At 45.0% G+C, this 18,796-nt stretch overlaps 2 protein-coding genes across 6 annotated transcripts; one reads left to right on the forward strand and one right to left on the reverse strand.

Annotated features, from left to right (window-relative positions):
• Positions 1-1,450: 1,450 nt before the first annotated feature.
• On the reverse strand, positions 1,451-10,713 carry ftcd (formimidoyltransferase cyclodeaminase). 2 transcript variants are annotated; one of them, XM_019860722.1, is made up of 15 exons: positions 10,595-10,713; positions 8,442-8,551; positions 7,169-7,352; positions 6,496-6,624; positions 6,322-6,410; positions 5,664-5,843; positions 5,412-5,549; positions 4,372-4,503; positions 4,230-4,291; positions 2,832-2,958; positions 2,596-2,757; positions 2,439-2,482; positions 2,225-2,363; positions 2,034-2,129; positions 1,451-1,652 (listed from the first exon to the last, which is right to left on the reverse strand). In XM_019860722.1, the coding sequence occupies exons 2-15, from the start codon at positions 8,496-8,498 to the stop codon at positions 1,569-1,571; spliced, it is 1,623 nt and encodes a 540-aa protein (XP_019716281.1). In that variant the 5' UTR covers positions 8,499-8,551; positions 10,595-10,713; the 3' UTR covers positions 1,451-1,568. The 2 variants fall into 2 exon arrangements, with proteins under 2 accessions (XP_019716281.1, XP_019716282.1); XM_019860723.1 differs by lacking the exons at positions 8,442-8,551; positions 10,595-10,713 and adding an exon at positions 7,984-8,106.
• Positions 9,836-18,281, forward strand: senp7b (SUMO specific peptidase 7b). Of its 4 annotated transcripts, none has more exons than XM_019860701.1 (21): positions 9,836-9,976; positions 10,536-10,620; positions 10,713-10,774; positions 10,851-11,024; positions 11,188-11,279; positions 11,365-11,489; positions 11,615-11,825; positions 11,901-12,091; positions 12,569-12,602; positions 12,678-12,878; positions 13,763-13,986; positions 14,082-14,146; positions 14,947-15,063; positions 15,136-15,255; positions 15,352-15,444; positions 15,540-15,607; positions 15,707-15,747; positions 16,433-16,476; positions 16,554-16,622; positions 16,974-17,124; positions 18,058-18,281. In XM_019860701.1, the coding sequence occupies exons 1-21, from the start codon at positions 9,966-9,968 to the stop codon at positions 18,193-18,195; spliced, it is 2,316 nt and encodes a 771-aa protein (XP_019716260.1). In that variant the 5' UTR covers positions 9,836-9,965; the 3' UTR covers positions 18,196-18,281. The 4 variants fall into 4 exon arrangements, with proteins under 4 accessions (XP_019716260.1, XP_019716261.1, XP_019716262.1 ...); XM_019860702.1 differs by having other exon boundaries at positions 10,713-10,756; positions 11,350-11,489; XM_019860703.1 differs by having other exon boundaries at positions 9,837-10,287; positions 10,713-10,791; positions 11,350-11,489.
• Positions 18,282-18,796: the final 515 nt, after the last annotated feature.

Below are 18,796 nucleotides of genomic sequence, written 5' to 3' on the forward strand. Positions count from 1 at the left end.
ACGGCAAATGTCAAACATTGGATTCCGTAGATTAACACCAGGTCGGTATGTCGTCACTGGGATTTGAACCTGCAAACCCAGGTGTACGGTTACACGTCTGCACACCTGCTGCCCCACCGTCCTTTTGTCTGCAGGCTCAGCATCGCTCAATAAGATTCTCCATGCCTCTGTAGGCTTTACTACTTGGCTTCTGAGATTTGAAAATTGGCTTTCAATCATAATTTCAACCTTTATATCCTGGCGGTGCTGCTAAACTGTTCCACACCCCCACCCAACAGAGTGAAATGCTGACTCGTTCATTGTTTGTACAGATTGTTCCTTTTTTTAACTTATTCGCTGCCAAAGATGTTTTTACGTTTTGGTGTTTTTTTTTTTCCCCTTTCAATACCAGGTCGGCCTTTCAGTACCGGTATTTTTATTTTTACATTTTTTTGTCATGGTAGGGTAAAGAAATGTCTAAAAGTGGCTGGCACTGAATGAGTTAAGTTATATTTCCCGCTTACGTTATATCCCCGATCGAATTTCTATAATTTTGATTGCAAGAGGTGAATAGTGGGGCAGGATTTATTCCAAAAGGCAAATAACCCAATGGAAAAAAAAAAAAAAAAAATCAGGAAAACTGAAATGGTGAATAGCAGTTTTAACGACTGAGGACTGCATACTTATAGTTCAGTTTTAGCATGTTTTCAGCAATCTTCAACGATGTATTGTTTTGAGACGCAAATCTCTGAAATCACTCGAGGTCGTCTTTAAATATTATCAGTGGTTTGTACAATGCAGTGAACCCCTCTTGGTTCCAGGCTTACCTTCTTCAGAAGGAAATAAGTCTGTGAGCATCCAAGTGCTGAATACAGCCAAACCTTTCATCTTATATCTACTCCAATACTTCCCACTGTATGGTAACCACGTCACTTACATCATGTACTCCCAAAACTAACTAATTAAATAAAAACGGAGGAAAACCTGGTACATCATAACAGCAACATTATATGAAGATTAAGATTAAAATAGCTAGCGGGAAGCTGCTAGCTACTACCCGCGAACGCTGGCAGCAGGCGCCTGATCATACAATGTCGGTGTAATTAATTACAGGGATTTTTAGCATTCTTAAATAATGATTGAACATGATTTCAGATTGTGCTTGTGTTGACGATGGTGTCAACAGTTTGCGATGGCAATATAAACCTAAACTGGGCTCTAACTAGCTAACTTTTCACCCCGAACGTAACATCATAAAAACTCTCGTGACCAAATAACAAACACTGAACCTGAACTATAACATGTGTGTGGACCATTTAGAACATTTTCTCCTCCATTCCAAGGTCATACATCCATTTCTTGTAAAATACTTTTGCCTCTAATGGAACATGCGGCGCCATTAGCCGTTCTTGTGGCCTTGAACATCCCCGACAAACAGACGCATGTCAAGTAATGGCTCTTAAGACGAACCGACCCAAAGCAAAGACTTTTTAATGACTTCTGGTCAAACATTTCTGCCGTCATCCGGCATCACAATGTTGCGTTGAATTTGCTCAACACAATTTTTCAAAGGACCCAGACGAGCAAGCTCATGTCTGCTTGTCTGCATCTTCAAGAATGGTGGAGGCGCAATTTTGCGCCTCCTGTAATAATGCCGACACTCTGGACTGAGTCTGCAAAACAGAACGGACATCAGGTCACCGTGAGATCAACTTAATCGACAATGTAAATAGACTGTTAAAAAAATAATAAGTTGCGTGAACTCAAAATTTCAAGGCAACAAACTTCGATGAAATTTAAGGATGGGAAATTCAACAAAATATTTTCGGTTTTGGTAATGTGAGAATTGTCTTTCCCGCATTTCACAACAAAGACATTTTCAAACTAATTAAATAAATACATGTTGTGGAACCCCACAGCATGTATTTATTTAATTAGTTTTTATTTGAAAACTAACATCGTAGAATGGTCCGTCTTTTGCCCCCTGAAAGTATGTATGACACGGTGGTGAAACGGTCGTTGGAGACTCATCCAAATGGCACGTGGAAACCTACCTCCATCTTGAAACTGTCATCAGTGATGTCTTGAAGGTTGATGATGACATTGTAGTAGGCCCCGAAAACCGCTGTCTCCAACGCTTTGACTGCAACCTGGAAGCCACACGGACAACGCTCATACCCGGGTGCTTCCGGCTCAAACATCTCATGATAACACGAGACCGATTTCCCCGCTGACAATTCCCCACCTGAACATCTGATTTGCAGCTGACGTTCCCGTACAAGACAAGCTCCTTAAGCGATGGCCAGAGGGTGCTCACCCTCTCAGCCAGAGCCAACGGCACGCTCACTGCTTGCTTTAGGCCCTCCTGCAAGGCCACCTCACGCCTGTCAGGACACGACACATCATCCAAATGAAATGTTTCCATGCCTCTGCAAGACCAACTCGGTCTCTGAAGTTACCTTTTTACTTCCTCCTTAGAATTTTTGGGCATCTTCAACGCTGCCTAGAATCAAAACAGAGCGGATTTGAAGCGCAAAACCGGAGATGTTCTGGAAGCTAACTCGATTGTAAAAATAAGAAAGAGGATGACAAGTCATCCGACGCGGAAAGTGAGACCATGTAGGCGTTGAAGGCAGACGAGTCACTGTCCACCATACGCAGCAGCTCGTTCATGGCGTCATGAAACGGAGGAATCAGTCTCCTCATCACGCCGTCCACAGCCTCAAACTGCCTCTTGCCATATGTCATCTGGCCCACCATGGCACCCAGTGCTGCTCCCTGCCCAACAAAAGTTGCCGCCGCGATGAAAAGGTTTAGCGTGGGGCACAATGTTTTGTCTTCTGCCAAGTTACCAGAGCAGCCACGGCGGCAGAGACGGAGCCTCCGCCAGGGGCGGCCGTCCGAGCGCCAACGCTGCGAACAAACTGCTGCAAGGAAAGAGATGCCAGGCGGCCGTTGTCCTCTGACCTCACCATGTACCTGTAACAATGTACAAAATACTTTGTTACTCTACTTAAAGATCCTGAAAAGTACATTCAGAGGTTTGTTTCTAAATAGATGATCCATGTTTGATGATAATTGCTGAAAAACTACGCAAAGATCAAGAATTGTGTCGTATTCAACTGTAGCTATTCAGTGCTCTTTTTTCACCATTTTAGTTTTCCTGATTTGTTTTGGCAAAAACAGTGCCTAATGACCTCACTTAAGAGTCCACCATTACCCATTTTCCACCAAAACAAACTTGGTGCTCATTCGGCACCAGTGCTGTGCTGAACCATTTCTTACACAGAACGTGTTTGGTTTCCCACCTGCAAAGAACCAAGTAGGAGGGACGTCATTACATCATCGTAAAGCGTCCAAATGTCACAGATTATGTCACAGACATTTTCCCAAGAGCGCCTGCGCTATTAATAATAATAATAATGCGCTATTAGCACCTGCTGGGCAACTTAGCCTAGCATCGAGAATACTTGTATGGAGTATATAACAGTCAAGGACATGCAATGAGAAAACGCTTCTATCTTTACTAATCATTGTAGATGGTCACAAGGCTGGCTGCGAGTCGGAGAACGCATGCTAGCTGAGCACAGAGTCTGTCCCAACAAATAACTGGAGCCAGCTCAAGCACCAGTTTTAAGCACCGGAGCTCGAGCTAGAGCCAATTTCGGTGGTGAAAAAAGAAAGAACTGTTGCTAACCTGGGCACTGGCCCGGAACTAGCACTAGCACAAGTGGGGTGGAAAAGGGCCACATGAGGAACTTCAGTGCCTTTGCGTCAGTGGTTGTCCGGCGCAATTACGATGGGCAGTTAGCTAGCTAGCTATGCCCACACCCAGAAAATGCATCTTCCTTTCGCATAGTCTCCTGGCGTGGCTGCTTTAGAGCCCACACGTGTCATAGAGAAGGCGGAACATGACAGCCACCATGTGGGCAAAAGCATTGCACTGGCATGGCTGTTTTAGAGTGCCTTGTTGTTGCGACGACCTGGTCGAATATAATTCAACCGCCTGAGGCTTCGTAAGCAAAGCTATGGGAACCTTTTGTTTTGATAGCATGAAAGCCTGAGCCTTCAAAGTATTTTGTGTGCAGGGATTTTTTTTTTCATTGATCTCCCTCTGTCGACCTGCAATGGGCCGAAAGTTGCAACAACAGAGGCTGTTTTTTTTTAGCCTTGACCAAAGTAAAGCAGTTGAGTCAAAACAAGAGTTCCATAGTTTCACACACTAGACATTGAGAGGAGTTGAAACTCACTCAATTATTCGCTCCTCTGCTTTGAACGGACCCAGAGAGTCGAGACCCAGCTTGCTGATCACCTGATCACAAAGGGAAGCTTTAAGAGGTTAGAACCCGAAGGAGCCCTGTGACAGAACTCTCGAGGTGAAGCTTTCCTCACCAAGCGCACTTTATGCTCCTCTTCCACAATGAAGAGCTCTTCCTGAGCAATGTAGAAGTCCGCAGCATCCAAAAGAGCTTTGAGAGGAATCAAACCGACAATCTGAGAGCCGACGATGGGCAGCTTCAGATCCTGGGGGGGGTGTGTGAGCAGTGTCAGTCGAAGGGCACTCCGGCTCACGTTCCTCTTTTTACACGGTAAAGTTCACAACGGGCAGAGTCTTCCTATCTCTCTACTCGAGCTATTGGATGCAGAATTGCATCGTGTGCATGAATGTCATGTTCATTTAGAGCTTTTCATGACTTATTTGAACTTGTCGTGAACTGTGTTTTTGTTGATTTAGTTTAGCTTTTACAGTCTTTCGGGGTTTTTTTCCATGTTGTTTGTGTCTTGTGTTCCACGGTCCTGTCTCACCTTAACTTTTAATTTCTACCTGTTCTTGTCAGTCCAGTCCCTGGTGTCTGCCAATCAGCTCCCTCAATCACTCGTGTCATGTCCAGGTGGACCTAACTTATCTTGTATTTAGTTACTTACTTCCTGTCAGCCTGTCTGTTCATTGTTTTTGTTTTTTTTTCCGTACGCTGCGGTCAGCGGCCACCTAGCGTGTGTCACGTCATGCTAACTGTAGTGTTGTTTTGGTTTCCTTCTGTTTATTTTGATTTCCAAGGATCGCTAACCTTTTTGAAGCAGAGAGCTTCTTCTTGGAGGGAAGGGGAGGGGCTGCTGTGCCCCTTTCATGACATTGTCCTAATGCGGTCAAGGTCGTATATGAATTCATATGTAATCCGTGGGTACTGCTCGCACCTCCCCCAAAACAGCTTTGAACGCGCCTTCACCGGACACGTGCGGGGATGTGGACTTCTAAAAATGTCAAAGCAATGAGGCCGGTGCCTCGGTCAAGGTGGCCGCTCATAGCGCCCCTCTCCCGGGTACGCGTGTTGGGCGTCCCGCTGGCAGCTTGAGAAAGTGGGCGTGTACGTAGTCTGCAGGGGCAGCACGGTCTTGTACGTGAGTCATTGGTGGTATGCGTAACTTCTGACCTCCGCGTCCTTGCAGATCTCCTCATAGACACGGTGGAGGGGCGTTAGCTCAAAATCCAGGATGTTGGTGGACACCTGAGCGAGATTGGCCTCATCCAAGTACCAGCCGATGGCTTGAACCTTTTTCAGTAACCCTGGCTGGGATGTAGCCAAACACACACATCGAGTCACTGAAAGCTCATGGAAAATTACGTTTGACATGCTCATTGTCACGAAGGCAGTACGATCAAGTTACATATTCCCAACGTGCACCTGGTCTTTTCCTCGGCCCTGCTCCCTTATATCCAGTGCGATGCGATGCGCCTGCTCCTTGGTGCTGATCACGTTTACATTGTAGGCAATGAGGAACTTACGAGCGCCCGTAACCGTGGCGCCCCATGATGCCACAAAGGTGGCGGGGCCAAAATCGGGAGCCCACTCCTTCTGTTTCAGCTGGACAGCAAAAACATGAAAAAAAGGTTTTTAAGTGAAACGCCGCGGAGGGAAGGAAATGTAAATTGCAGGAATCCGCAAATAATTGACACCGGGCACTGAAAGGGGTTTGTCACTGTGGACAGATGCCACAAGATGGTCGCAGAGCCCTTAAAATGGAAAGGACCATAAAGCATCAACACCATGCATCTAGCATGAACCAAATGAACCCATGGTACATATATTGAGTAGTTCAGCTATTCAACACAAATTATCCACCTTCACATGAAGCTCATTAATAATGTTGACAAGCATACCAGCCGAACTAACATGCTGTCCCAAGCTGACAGGACATCACGCATGGACAAAGAAACATCCGCACTAATGAATATTTCCCGTGTACACCCGATGATCTCTGATGAAAGTGGTTGTAAATCACAATTCAACACGAGCCACAATGTTGTGCATGGCAGGCGTCTGATTGCTTTCAAGGTCTGACCTTGTCTGCTAAAGCTTCATACTCGCCGGCTCTCACAGACGGAAGACTCCTCCGTGCCTCGCTTCTTGCTGCTTCGCCGTATAGAAACACTGAGGAAACAAAACTCGTTCGATTTTTTACAAGTTTCAGAATATACGTTGACTTTTTGTTTTCAAAACAACGTGGTATCCCCACCTGGCACATGCAGCATATCCGCCAGTTTCTGTCCGAAGATGTTGGCGCAGCGGACACAGTCCTCCATACTGACGTTTTGGACAGGAATGAAAGGACAGACGTCCAGCGCTCCCATACGAGGGTGCTCACCTGCACGTATGGAATCCAAGCGATCACTTTCCAACAATTAGATGACTGTAACTAATTGCTCTCCAATTTCAATCAAAAATCAGTCTCCCCTGTCCAGTTAGTTCAAAATGTAGCCATGATTGACAATGACCACGATTCTATCTTTGGCCACCATGCGAGGCAGGAATCGCGCAAAAGTAAGCCATTTTAAACTAAAAAGAAAAATGCTGTATGTTAGAAACCAATCAGCAGCTCGTGCTTGAACTATTTCCTTCTGGACTGCCCAGCAGACTAGGCCCCGGCACTCCTATTTGAGGCACTTTGAATAACTCAACGGCCCATTTGAACAAAGTACTGAGTTTTCGAATTAAACATCAAACACTCGGAGCACATTTCTGAACGCCGTTCAGGCGTCAAGACTTCGGAAGAACCTGCTTGAGGAGTTGTCCAATTGGGGACCTCAAAATCACTTCTTAAAATTCAATTTTATACAGCAGACTGGTTTTGATGTGATGTTATCTCTTCCCCCCTCCACTGCGTGTTTAAAGGTGCCATTAGGACTGACCTGAGTGGCTACTCATGTCAATGAGGTTGAATGCCTGACGGGCGGCATTCAGCGCTCCTTCCACCACAGCTTCAGGAGAGCCCACAAACGTGTAGACGGTCCGGTTGGTGGAGGCTCCGGGGTCGACATCCAGCAGGGTACATCCAGGTGTGCTGCTAATGGCCGCTGAGATGGCATCAATGACCTGAAAGTTGACAACGGTGACAAAATCCATCCATTTTCTATATGGGTCAAATCTGAGGTTTTCAAACTTGTTGGGATCCATGGACCCCTTCCAGGGGAGAACTGCTTTTAAGGACGCCCTCATCATACTAACATCAGTCAAACATAACTTTCCAGTGCACCCCTGAATGCCATGGGATTTAAAGAGTAGTCTATTTTCCAGAAAGTAAGTCGTAATGTTCTGATGAATTCCCTTTTTTTTTTTTGAGAGAGAGAGCCAATTGTCCATCCATCCATTATCTGAACCGCTTTGTCCTCATGAGGCTCGCGGTCGTGCTGGAGCCCATCCCAGCTGTCTTCAGGCAGTATGACGGCGGGGGGAGCACCCTGAACTGGTTGCCAGGGCACACATAAACGATCAACCATTCGCGCTCAAAACTCGCATCATAGTGTCGCAATGTCACCGATGTAACAGCCAATCAAAAATTGTTACATTGTGTCACATGAGCTTTCATCAAAAATAAATAAATAAATAATGTGGATGTAATGTAGGATCCAGTTGCCTGCTACCAAGCTGTTCCAATACAGCATATATTTTTAATGTTTTTTTTTCATCCCCATAATACTTTAAATATTTATCATTTTATATGTACCAGTATCTAAAAAGTGAAGCAGGGAGAGTCTCTGGTATTGAATGACACGAGTGCGGTCCACACACTCTCCTTTGTTTCTAACCCTTTCTTTTAACCTTTCTTTTTTGTTGTAGCTCTACCACAGGGAGACCCACTTTATCCTTGAAAATCGCTGTTGTTTGTGCTTCAAGAAATAAAAAAATGCGCTCGTACATGTGGCAACTCAAAACGTTTCACAAATAAAACAGTACACATTTTCCATTGCAATGAATTGGTTATCTGTGCAATGGTGCTGGTACAGGTTTCGCCGACTTTTTTTTTTTTTTCGATTGCCGTGTGCCTCGGTGTGCGGCGGGCCTAACACATATGACATAAGCATGTTTACAGATTTAAAGATCACAGGGTATCACAGGATGAAATTGGCGATCCCTTCGTGGAAAGAAACAAGCAGTGGGACACAACAACTCCAAAGAACTGACCTCTTGATTTTTGCCCTCAGAGAAGTTGGGGACGCATTCAACCAGCTCAGATGCCATGATGTCTTCACGCTGACCGCTGTCAAGAACTGGCTGTATACATCTGTCCGCTCCTGAAACACGTAGAAACACACACACACAGCTGAATCATTAACAGTAGGTCATCACAAATGTTGAGTACACAGCAGACAGCGGCCCTGCAGTAGATGCCCTGCAACCAGACAGTGCTAAATGTTCAATCAATTGGTAGGATATCCGGTCAAAGTTCATTCGGCTCCTCACAATAAGTAACTCCAACTTGATAAACATCGTTTCATGTGCAAGTCAGTGATTGAAAAAAAAAAATGGAAAACTACGGAATGTTATACCCTTTGGTTGGACATGAACTAGAACTCATAGAAATGAGAAGACAACAACACATTTTTAAACCTGTGTGTGTGAAAGGTGATCATAACTGTCGAATGTGTATGTGACAGAGCAATCACTTTCACTTCTAGGAAACTTGATTAGTTTATGAACCACTAACCAGCTTTCTGCTCATGTTATGCTCAGGGACGGAAAACATGCACGTTTGGTGGTTGCAAGTTTTACATTCAGCACCTTCAAGACACTGGAAAGAAGGTTAAGGGGAGAGGATAGAATTTACACACATTCACACCTATGAAGAATTTAGTCTTCACTGAATCGAATGTGCATCCTTTTGGAGTGTTGGAGGAAGGCGCAATCCCCAGAGAGAAAACTCACAGGAGCACCGGGATACAAACGCGACACAACAAGGCCGGAGTCAGATTTGTCAATAAGCCTATATTTCAGCTGAAGTTGCTTGCGGGGGTTTCATTGCATTCCAAAAGATCTTCCTGGCTGAACTTGTGGCTGAAATCTTGGTTGGTTTACCTGACGGTGGCTTGGTATCAACAGAACCACTAAATGTCCACTTCTTTGTCAGAGTTCAAATACCACCATTTACCATTTACAAATCCACCAATTGCCTTTCTTCAAATCTTTACATAGCTTTTGATATCTTTTTCCTGATTTATGAAGTTTAACTACCTTTTCTGGCAGATTTTTTGACAGTTCTTTTGATTTCTCCATGGCTCAGTATCCAGTAAAGTCAGTGCAGCCCTGGATGAAATCTTAGAAACTCGTCGACCGTTTATATTTTTTCAGTGTTTTCTATGATAATGGAATATCATATACTATTAAGGTGCCTCCGTAATGGTTCCTATAACAGTGTTGAACCAAAGACGGCAAAATATATGACAAATGAAATGTATCATAAAAAGTGTGTCAACATTAGTTAAACTGGACTAATCAAATTATACGATGGTTGTTAATTCCGTTTTCTTGTCTTTTTTGTATAAGTGGTGGTTGCTGGTACCAATCAGCACATTTCAACGTCTGTGGCGTAATGAAGCAACGTAGATTACGTAATTACGTATTTGCGTAATGTGCAGCTCAATTTGTGGACGACGAAAAAATGCTTCCTAGCGTGTTTTGGAAATAAGTTGTAACGTTTCACGAGCCGCAATGACAAAAGTGTTAGTATGTCGTTCGGCTTTACTGTTTTGAGAACGTCGAAACTGAACAGCTCGCTCGGCTGTATCGAGTAACTAAGCAAGCGGCTAACCGGCCGGCTAAGCAGCTTTGGTAGCTACAGCTAGCGAGCGAGTTTGCGGTTACCAGTAGCTCGTATAAAAGTTCACCGCGAAAGCCGTCAAGTTCCTCTCTGCAACACGTTTATGGACGAGCACATTTTTATTTTTGGGGAAATACGTGCAGACATTCGGCTGCGCCTGCAGTCAACATTTTGGCGGATTCTAACGAAGACTGCTGATACATTTTTAACTTGGTATACTTATTATTTGTGTGGTAGGCACCCACTGACTAACCAAACCCGCCGGGTAGTTCTATGTTTTGCAGGGACGTTTTGGTGTTGCATTATTTTGTCTAACGTTAAGCCCACGCGTAGCAAAGTTCGGACACGAAACTGTACAACATAAAATAGTGACAAAGAGAAAGAGCGTGTGTGTGTGTGTGTATATATGTGTATATATATTTTGTGTTGTTAATTTTTGTCACACAATGACGTTTCTTTAGAATCCCCAAGAAGACGTCGATCGCAGCATCTGACTCCACCCACCAACGGTTACACTCACCGCAAAGCCCCTCGCTTCACTTGCAGGTGATCTTTTATTAATGCCCTTGAAGGCATCGTCGCCAGAGAGTTGGTATCAGAGGCGTTGCGTTTCTGTTTTTAATTTTGTGTTCGATCAGAAATCAGGGCGTGGGTGGAGTCATGGCAGCCTCCATCGTCAGAGGTCAGGAGAACGCTTTCTGTAGGTATCACAACACAGTAACTCATAATCGGGCGAGGGTCACTTGATGAGCGGGTTTCTTACGTGTCTGTGACAGCGCGCATGGTAAGCTGTATTTTAAAGAAGTTGTCAAAAAGCTGATGGGACTGGAAAGTCCGCCCACAGAAATATCAACGACCACTCACACGGCAGCAGGGGACAGTAGCAGCCAATCACGGCCGTCAACGAAAGCTCCTCGTCCTCGGAGTTCTTCAGTTAATTTGTCAGACAGGTGAGTTTGCTCGCAGTAATAAGAGTTGATCTTGCACGCGTTCGCTATTCACAAATTCATCTATTTATTTATGTATATTAACGAGGTCACGGTACCAATTAAGTGTGTTACTCGAGGTACCGCCGTACCACAATAATAATTCATTGTCCAATTTGTCCAACAGATGGCGCCCAAAGCGCGCCTCAGACAATTATCAACGGCCAGTCTTGGACCCGGCCGGTCTTCCTCCACAGAAGAGTGATTATAAAAGCAAAAGTATACTTTTCTGGTTTTGCGATAATCCAATTTTAAGTTTGCGCGTCTCAATGCAAATGTTTGCCTACAGGTTTCTGTTCACCAGGTAAACGTGTTTCCGTGAAAGCATATGACTCCCTGACTGAGCTGAGAGGACGCCTGCATGATGGGAGGTTGAGTTCCTCCTTGCCAGGACACAGAACAGTCTTGACAGCTGATATTATGCAGGAGGTGACGATCAAGTCTCATGTGATCAGTTGCTGCAGTATAGTCAGTCAAGTTGTTGAACAAATAAACATGTATTGTATTCTAAGATGCTTCCTAAATGATCTGCTTGTCTTTCATCCTCTTCTCAGTCCACTTCGGCTACAAATGAAGCGTCTTCTTCACTGGAGACAACGCCTGATGCCCATCGAATTTTCAACAGGAAGTTCAATAGGAGTAAATCAAATGAGGAGCCAGGGGAGAAAGAGAGAAATATTTGGATGGCCTTCAGACAGAAGAAGAAAACGAGCAGAGTGTCTGGTCTTCTTTCTCGCAGCAGGAAACAGACTCGATCGGAACCCAGTGAGTTGCGCGCAAACTCTACCAGCACCTTCCTTGCTGCAACCATCTTGTGTCTCAATGCTTCCGTTCTGCCAGTTGTTTTGTCCAGTGAGGACGACGAGCCCGACGAAGGTGATGAGAGAAAACGGATTGACCAAACTCCTCTTTGGAATCAAATACCTCATCAGACACCAGGAGGAGACCCGAAGCTGCCGTCCTACCTGGAGTTGGAGTTTTTGTCTCTTCACGTCGGCATGATTCACTCTCGCGCCAGCGGGAAGATGATGGTGAGATGTAAAGCCACTTAAGTGTGTGCCCATTTCCTGTTGTGTTGAGTGGTGGCTAGTGGAAGTTTTCTCTGGGAGGTTCACACGAACCATCGCAGAAAATTGCTATTTTTCAACATTTCAGATATATATACAATTTTTTTTTAAATGATTTAAACAGCAGCGTCAAGTGACGTCTTGTTTATATTCCTGCGGAAGCACAACCACACTCAGTTAGCATGAGAGGAAGCTCGCAACCAATGTCAGCACACTTACTTTCAACGATGGTGAGGTACGATAAGACTTGAAATCAATAACTCGGAACTCCAGCGAGTGAACATGCTTGACTTGACCGGAAGTTCCAATTTTTCATTTTATTTCTGGCGCCCTCTTATTGACCAGCCGCCACTAGTTGCTTGTCTATCTCTGATATTAGACAAGTATGTCCTGTTGAGAAAGCGTAAGGTTCTAACGAGACATTGGTGTCTTTGTGTCCAGATTACATCAAGTGGAATCGTTCTGCCGCTTAAAGGTACCAAACATTTCCTCACAATCGTGTAACTATGTGTTGGAATGTCTGATGTGTCGGTGTTTCTCCGTCCGACAGGAGAAGATAAAGGCGAGGTCACTGTGGTTGCATCACAAGTGCGAGGCTACGGCTTATGGGACGGCGGCGTAGCTTTGGATGGGACTCTGCTCGCTGATCCGGTGGGGCCCGCTCCATCGCTGCTTTTCCTCTGGGTGACGGACGCTCAGGCCAACGTACTGCACAGGGAGATGATCTTTATGCAGAAAAGCAGTGCCTCAGGTAAAATCGCGAGGAGTACCGTTGTGACCCACACTGCCCTCCATGTTGATAGGTCACATTAATTGGGGAATACGTTTTGAATTTATTCATCTTTGTGTGTCTTTAATCACAAAAAAGCTGGCATTTTTGAACAGTGGTGCGAAAGACGTTTTATATCTACTGCTCATCCAAATATTATTGTGGTCCCAATTGTTCAGATTTGGTGGAGGTCTGCAGTCATTCAAATCTGTCTTACATTATCGACTCACGTGCATTTCTAGCGCACTTGAAAACAACCACCGCTGCATACAAAGTGCTGGACACGGAGCAAAAATCATTCATACAACAACAATCAATAAATGAATAACAAAGACAGTAGAAAGCACAAAAATAGTCAAACTAAAACTCAGGTCTCATGCTGAGTCAAAAGCCAAAGAATAAAAATGAGTTGAACACAAGTTTTCAAGATGGGTAGCGAGGGGACCTGCCGAACGTTCAGTGGGAGGTCATTCCAAAGAGAGAGACCGGCAATGGAAAAGGCTTCATCCGCTTAGTTCTTGGTACCTCTGATAGTGTCAGGTCCGCAGACCCGAGGCACCGGGCAGGCGCGTTGGGGCAGAGGAGCTCATAGAGGTAAGGTGGGGCCATTTGAAAACAAATAATAGAATCTTAAAAAGAATTCCAAAACATATAGGGAGCCAGTGAAGGGATTCACATTCCAAGGTCATGTGTAGAATAGCAAAGTGTACTCAGCCGTGGTTGCCAACTGCCAACCAGATCAAGGAGAAAATCCGTCTGCTGTCTCGCACGTCAAGAGAGAATGTTTTTTTTTCTCAGCCTCAAAAACGTCGTTCCGTGGCCCATATGAAGTCATAATAATTGACCGGTTGTTCTCTGGAACGCAGGGCCGCCGTGCTCCATCCTTCTATTGGTGATGACAGAGCAGCTTCCCGAAGCCCAGGCCGCACTGCTGGCATCCATGTTTGAGATGACGGAATTCAAGGATGGCCGCTCTTCCTCAGCGGGGGGGCTGAGCTCCCCCCTGAGCTGGACCGATGGGCTGCTACTCATCCACAGCTGTCCCGCCCCACTGGATGAGCACCTCCTTCGTCTGCTGGGTCAGTCACCGGTAAGACGAACCTTTTTTGTCTCGTGTCCCCGCGCCCGCGGTCGTTGCGTAGGGGGGCGGTCCACCTCTCACGTGCGATTGCGTTTGTCTCCCAGGAGATAGCCAATCCGCTGAGAAGAAGCTGCAGGAATCAGGCATCTGCTCTGCAGCTGGCGAGCAGGTCAAAGACGACCTCATACTTATATTGACCGGCGTCTGCTGTAGATGGAGGTGTCAAACCTATTGCAGGGGTCACGGGGGGAGTGTTCATTTGGGTTGGACCAGTAAAGTGGTTGCAAGACGAATATGAATAACAGTAAGTTCTAGTTTTTGCTTTTTCTTTTGCATTGCAAAGCAATGCAAGAACATTCGGAAAAACTTTGATGTCATATCCATCCATCCGTTTTCTAATCCGCTTATCCTCACAAGGGTCGCCGGCATGCCGGAGCCTATCCCAGCTGTCCTCGGGCAGTAGGCGGAGTACACCCCCAACTTGCTTGCCAGCCAATCGCAGTAATGTCGTGTTATTCCACAAACCGTGAATAAGACCCTCAGATTTCTCCAGAAAGACATGCAAAAAAAAAATGTACACGCACATGCATGTTAAATCTGGCCACAGCAATTGAAGTTTGCACAACTTGAAAGTCAATATTTGGAACCGATAATTATTGCCTCGCACTTCTATAAATTATCAGCTGTAACTGCGCTAAAATTACGAGAATAAATTCTTTGTCTGTTTTTCGTTTTGTTTTCTTCCAGTTTACTTGGCTTTCTCGTCAAAGCGCAGGTCTTGACTCCGCATAATCACATTCACGGCCTTACAGACGTTTGTATCGTAACAAAGGTTACTCCGGGATTTTTTTTCCACTTTCAAATTCATCCGCCGGGACAGATAGAGCTGCGGGCTATAAGTTTGACACCTCTACCTTACAGCCAATCTTTGAAGCGTTTTATGACCGCGTGACATTATTTGGCGGACAGGTTGATTCAGTACCCGGCGGCGCCCTCCAAAGGCCGGATCACAGTGACAAAGGAGGACTTGGCTTGTCTGGCAAGTGGGCAGTTCCTTAACGATGTCATCATCGACTTTTACCTCAAGTGAGTCGACAGGAAATGTCAACCATTCGAAAGAAGCATTGCTCACCTTCCCTCACTGGCGTCTTCACCCAGATTCCTCCTCGTGGAAGGCGGGGGCCGCGCCGTGGCTGAGCGCAGTCACATCTTCAGCAGCTTCTTTTTCAAACACCTAAGCAGACGGCAAAGCTACACCGAGGGCGCCGCTCTTGTCCCGTAAGGAAAAGGAAAAGCTCATGTCATGTTGGATAAGGAAATGACAATGTGTGTAAAGTGCAGTGGGTTTTTTTTTTTGTTTGTTTTTGTTCTCAGAGATCAGTACGTGCGGCACCAGAGGGTGAAGACGTGGACTCGCCATGTTGACATATTCACTAAAGATTTTCTCTTTGTGCCGATCAATGAGGAGTAAGTCAAGTTAGCAAGTAGTCCCTGAAATGTTTTTTTCCTACCCCTCTTTTTTTTTTTTTTTTTGCTTACGCCTGACCCGGTGTTTCCCGTAGAGCTCACTGGTACCTGGCTGTCATTTGTTTCCCGGGTCAGGATGGTAACCATTATGAGCAGCGTACAAGTAAGCTCATATATTTCAATCGACTGGTTGAGCCTTCAGCGGCTGCTTGCAAGATGCTCCAACATCCAGTTGCAATTTTGACGTGTTCTCTTGTTTTAGGTGGATCCAAGCTCCTCTGTATGAGATCAGAACAGCCGCCGGTAAATATTGCAGACGTATGAGCCAAGGTGGAAGGATTCGTGTTCCCTCGCAATGATTTGCGTTCCCTCGCAAAGATGTGTCGAGTGGTTAGCGCGTCGACCTCACAGTGCATAGGTCGTGGGTTCGATCCCGGAACCGGCCTTCCTGTATGGACTCTGCATGTTCTCCCCGTGCCTGCGTGGGTTTTCTCCGGGTACTCCGGTTTCCTCCCACATTCCAAAAACATGCATGGCAGGCTGATTGAACACTCGAAATTGGCCCATGGTGTGAGCGCGGATGGTTGTTCGTCTGTGTGTGCCCTGCGATGGGCTGGCAACCGGTTCAGGGTGTCCCCAGCCTACTGCCCGAAGACGGTTAGGATAGGCTCCAGCACGCCCCGCAACCCTTGTGAGCAGATCAGAAAATGGATGGATAGATAAACTTTGTTTGCGAGGGAACACAGTTGCTTTTTTTTCTTCTTCCATGTCACCTTTGGGGCTCTTTATGAAATAATTAGTTTCAACTGCAAGTCAATTATTCAGTCTGACAATGATCAAATAAATGTACATTTTTAACATGTTTAATCGTAAAGAAGTCTACTGATATTTGTAAAAATGAATCATTCCATCCCTGCATTTTGGTGTTTCAGTTATCGTATGACTAAAGACTGAAATGGGGTGGGGTTTTTTTTTTCCTCTCTCTCAGGCATGTACGGAGCAAGGCTGCATGAGGGAGGTCACGTTGACGAAGTGAGTATTTTGCTCAACTGGTGAATAGCTCCATGTGACATCATTTGTTTTTGACTCTATTTCACGTTCGCCCGCAGGCCGTGCATCCTCGTCATGGACTCTCTGAAAGTGCAGCAGCATGAACATGCTTGCAAGCTTCTACGAGAGTGAGCGTTGACATTCACCTCCAAGAGTGTGCACCTGGAAAGTATCGAAAAGTGTTCAGAGTGCTTCACTCTTTCCACATTTTGTTATCTCATCGCCTTGCTCTCAGAATTCCAAGTCCACTTATTAAAAAAAGGTGATTATTTATTTTATGAATAAACCTGCAAATAATTCGACCCACCGCTAAAAAAAAAAAAAATTTTTGATATTAAAAAAAAAAAAAAAATCTCATTTTCGAAAAAGTGAAGTGCTTTGAACATGTTCCTGTGGACACGTTCCCGCAAGCCACTTAGCAGGCTTAAGCAGCGATAACTTTGCAAGAGTCACCTGGGCCCTAACAATGGCGTGCGCAGCTACCTGCAGGTGGAGTGGGAAGAACGGAAGGGACGACATCGCCTCTTCTCCTCAGACAGCATGCACAGCTACAGCTGCAGCGTCCCGCAGCAGGACAACAGCAGTGACTGTGGGTTGTACCTACTGCAGTACGTCGAGAGCTTCTTCCAGGTGATGACACCATATGACCTAACTCCACTTTGTGACCTTGATGTTATTTATGTATTTTTTTTCTTTTCTCCCAATCTCCATTGAAATGTGCAATAATACGGTGTACCGCAGACGTGGGAAAAGTACTCAAACTCGGTACTTTGGTAGAAGTATAGACTGGTAAAATTAGTACTGATCCAACTTACCGAATGAAGTAAAAGACAGAAGCAAATAGTCCAAATAAATGTTGTCTGTCAATAACATACCATACTCGTTTTTGATAATTTGGCCCAATGGGAAGAAAAACAATAGTTTCTCTTATCTTAACCGTTCTCGTACTGAGAAGAAGAAAAAATAAAAACAACGCATGTTTCAGCGCTAGCTAGCATTGGCTCACCCTTGTCTGCTAATGAAATAACATACTAATGTAGGGAGAGGAAGAACAAAAGTTAAGCACATTAATTATTGATAACTGAAAAAATACACCTTTTAGTTGTTTTTTTTTTTTTCTCCCTTAGATTAGACAGACTCTCAAATGCGCGAAACTCAGATTTTTGTTGTGTTTTGTGTTTTGGCTGGGTTCAAGACACAACACATTGATGGTCAGTTCTCTTTAACAAAGCCATACATCATCAATATTTCTTCTCCACATCAGTTGTCGTTTCCTTCAATGCTTCCTGATCCTCCATGTTGCTTTTGTTCCTGTTTTTTCCGCCTCACGTCGCAAACAATCAGTCAAGTGAAAGTTGAAAAAAGAGAAAGCATCTTAACATGTCAGCGACTTGGAATTAGGGATATTTGTTTTCAAAAGTAAGGAGTAAAAGTCAAGTTGCATTTATGTCCTGTTGGCCAAACTTTAAACTGCAGCCGCGGTTTTTCTTTTTTTTTTTTTGTCAGAAACATGAACACAAGCTTGTGTCACACATTGATCAATTGCCGTCTTCTTCTTCCCAGAACCCCGTGGTCCACTTTGACCCCCCTCTACTTTTGGCCCGCTGGTTTCCACGACAACAGGTGCGACAGAAACGCGAGGAGATCCGGCACTTGGTTATGAGGCTTCACAAGAGTCAGTCACAGGTTGAAACGATTTGAAGATCGTACTCTATTTTACTTTGCTGTATATTTAGAAATGTTGTTCATGGAAACACAATAAAACACGATTCATTGATTATTTTGAAGCTCTCCGTGATTCCGTTGATTGATTGATTTTCTTTTTGTGGCACTGCAGTGCGTTTGGTCTTGGTACGTTGGATGGGGTGAAAGGTCAGGTACGAGAGAGAGCCTGCAGACGATCAGTCAGCTTACAGATCATTAGCAGGATCACACAGCAGTAGGTCGACTTCTGTTTGCTTTTTATTTTGGGGGCCGGCGGGGGGGTCTTTCAACGAGAACATTTTCAGTTCAACTTTTCATTTTGCTGCTCTGCTGTGCAATCTATCAAAACAAATCTCGGTACTTCACTGAGTTTCAACTTTTACTGCCTCTGTTCAACATGATGTCTGATGTCCATGAATTCCATTTTTTCCAGTCCTCTTTGGCCCTGGGCCTCACTGCATCCTGCGTGGTACTCATGCCATCGTAGCCTTGGCTAATCTGCTCAATGGGAGGGGAAGATTAACGGATTTGAATCCCAGACTCCAAAAATAATCTTTGTCCTTAAGATACTGATCCCGATCGGCTGCGTCCATTCGAC

This window comes from Hippocampus comes, unplaced genomic scaffold (assembly GCF_001891065.2).
Source record: "Hippocampus comes isolate QL1 unplaced genomic scaffold, H_comes_QL1_v1.1 scaffold56, whole genome shotgun sequence".
In the NCBI taxonomy this organism is placed as follows: Eukaryota; Metazoa; Chordata; class Actinopteri; order Syngnathiformes; family Syngnathidae; genus Hippocampus; species Hippocampus comes.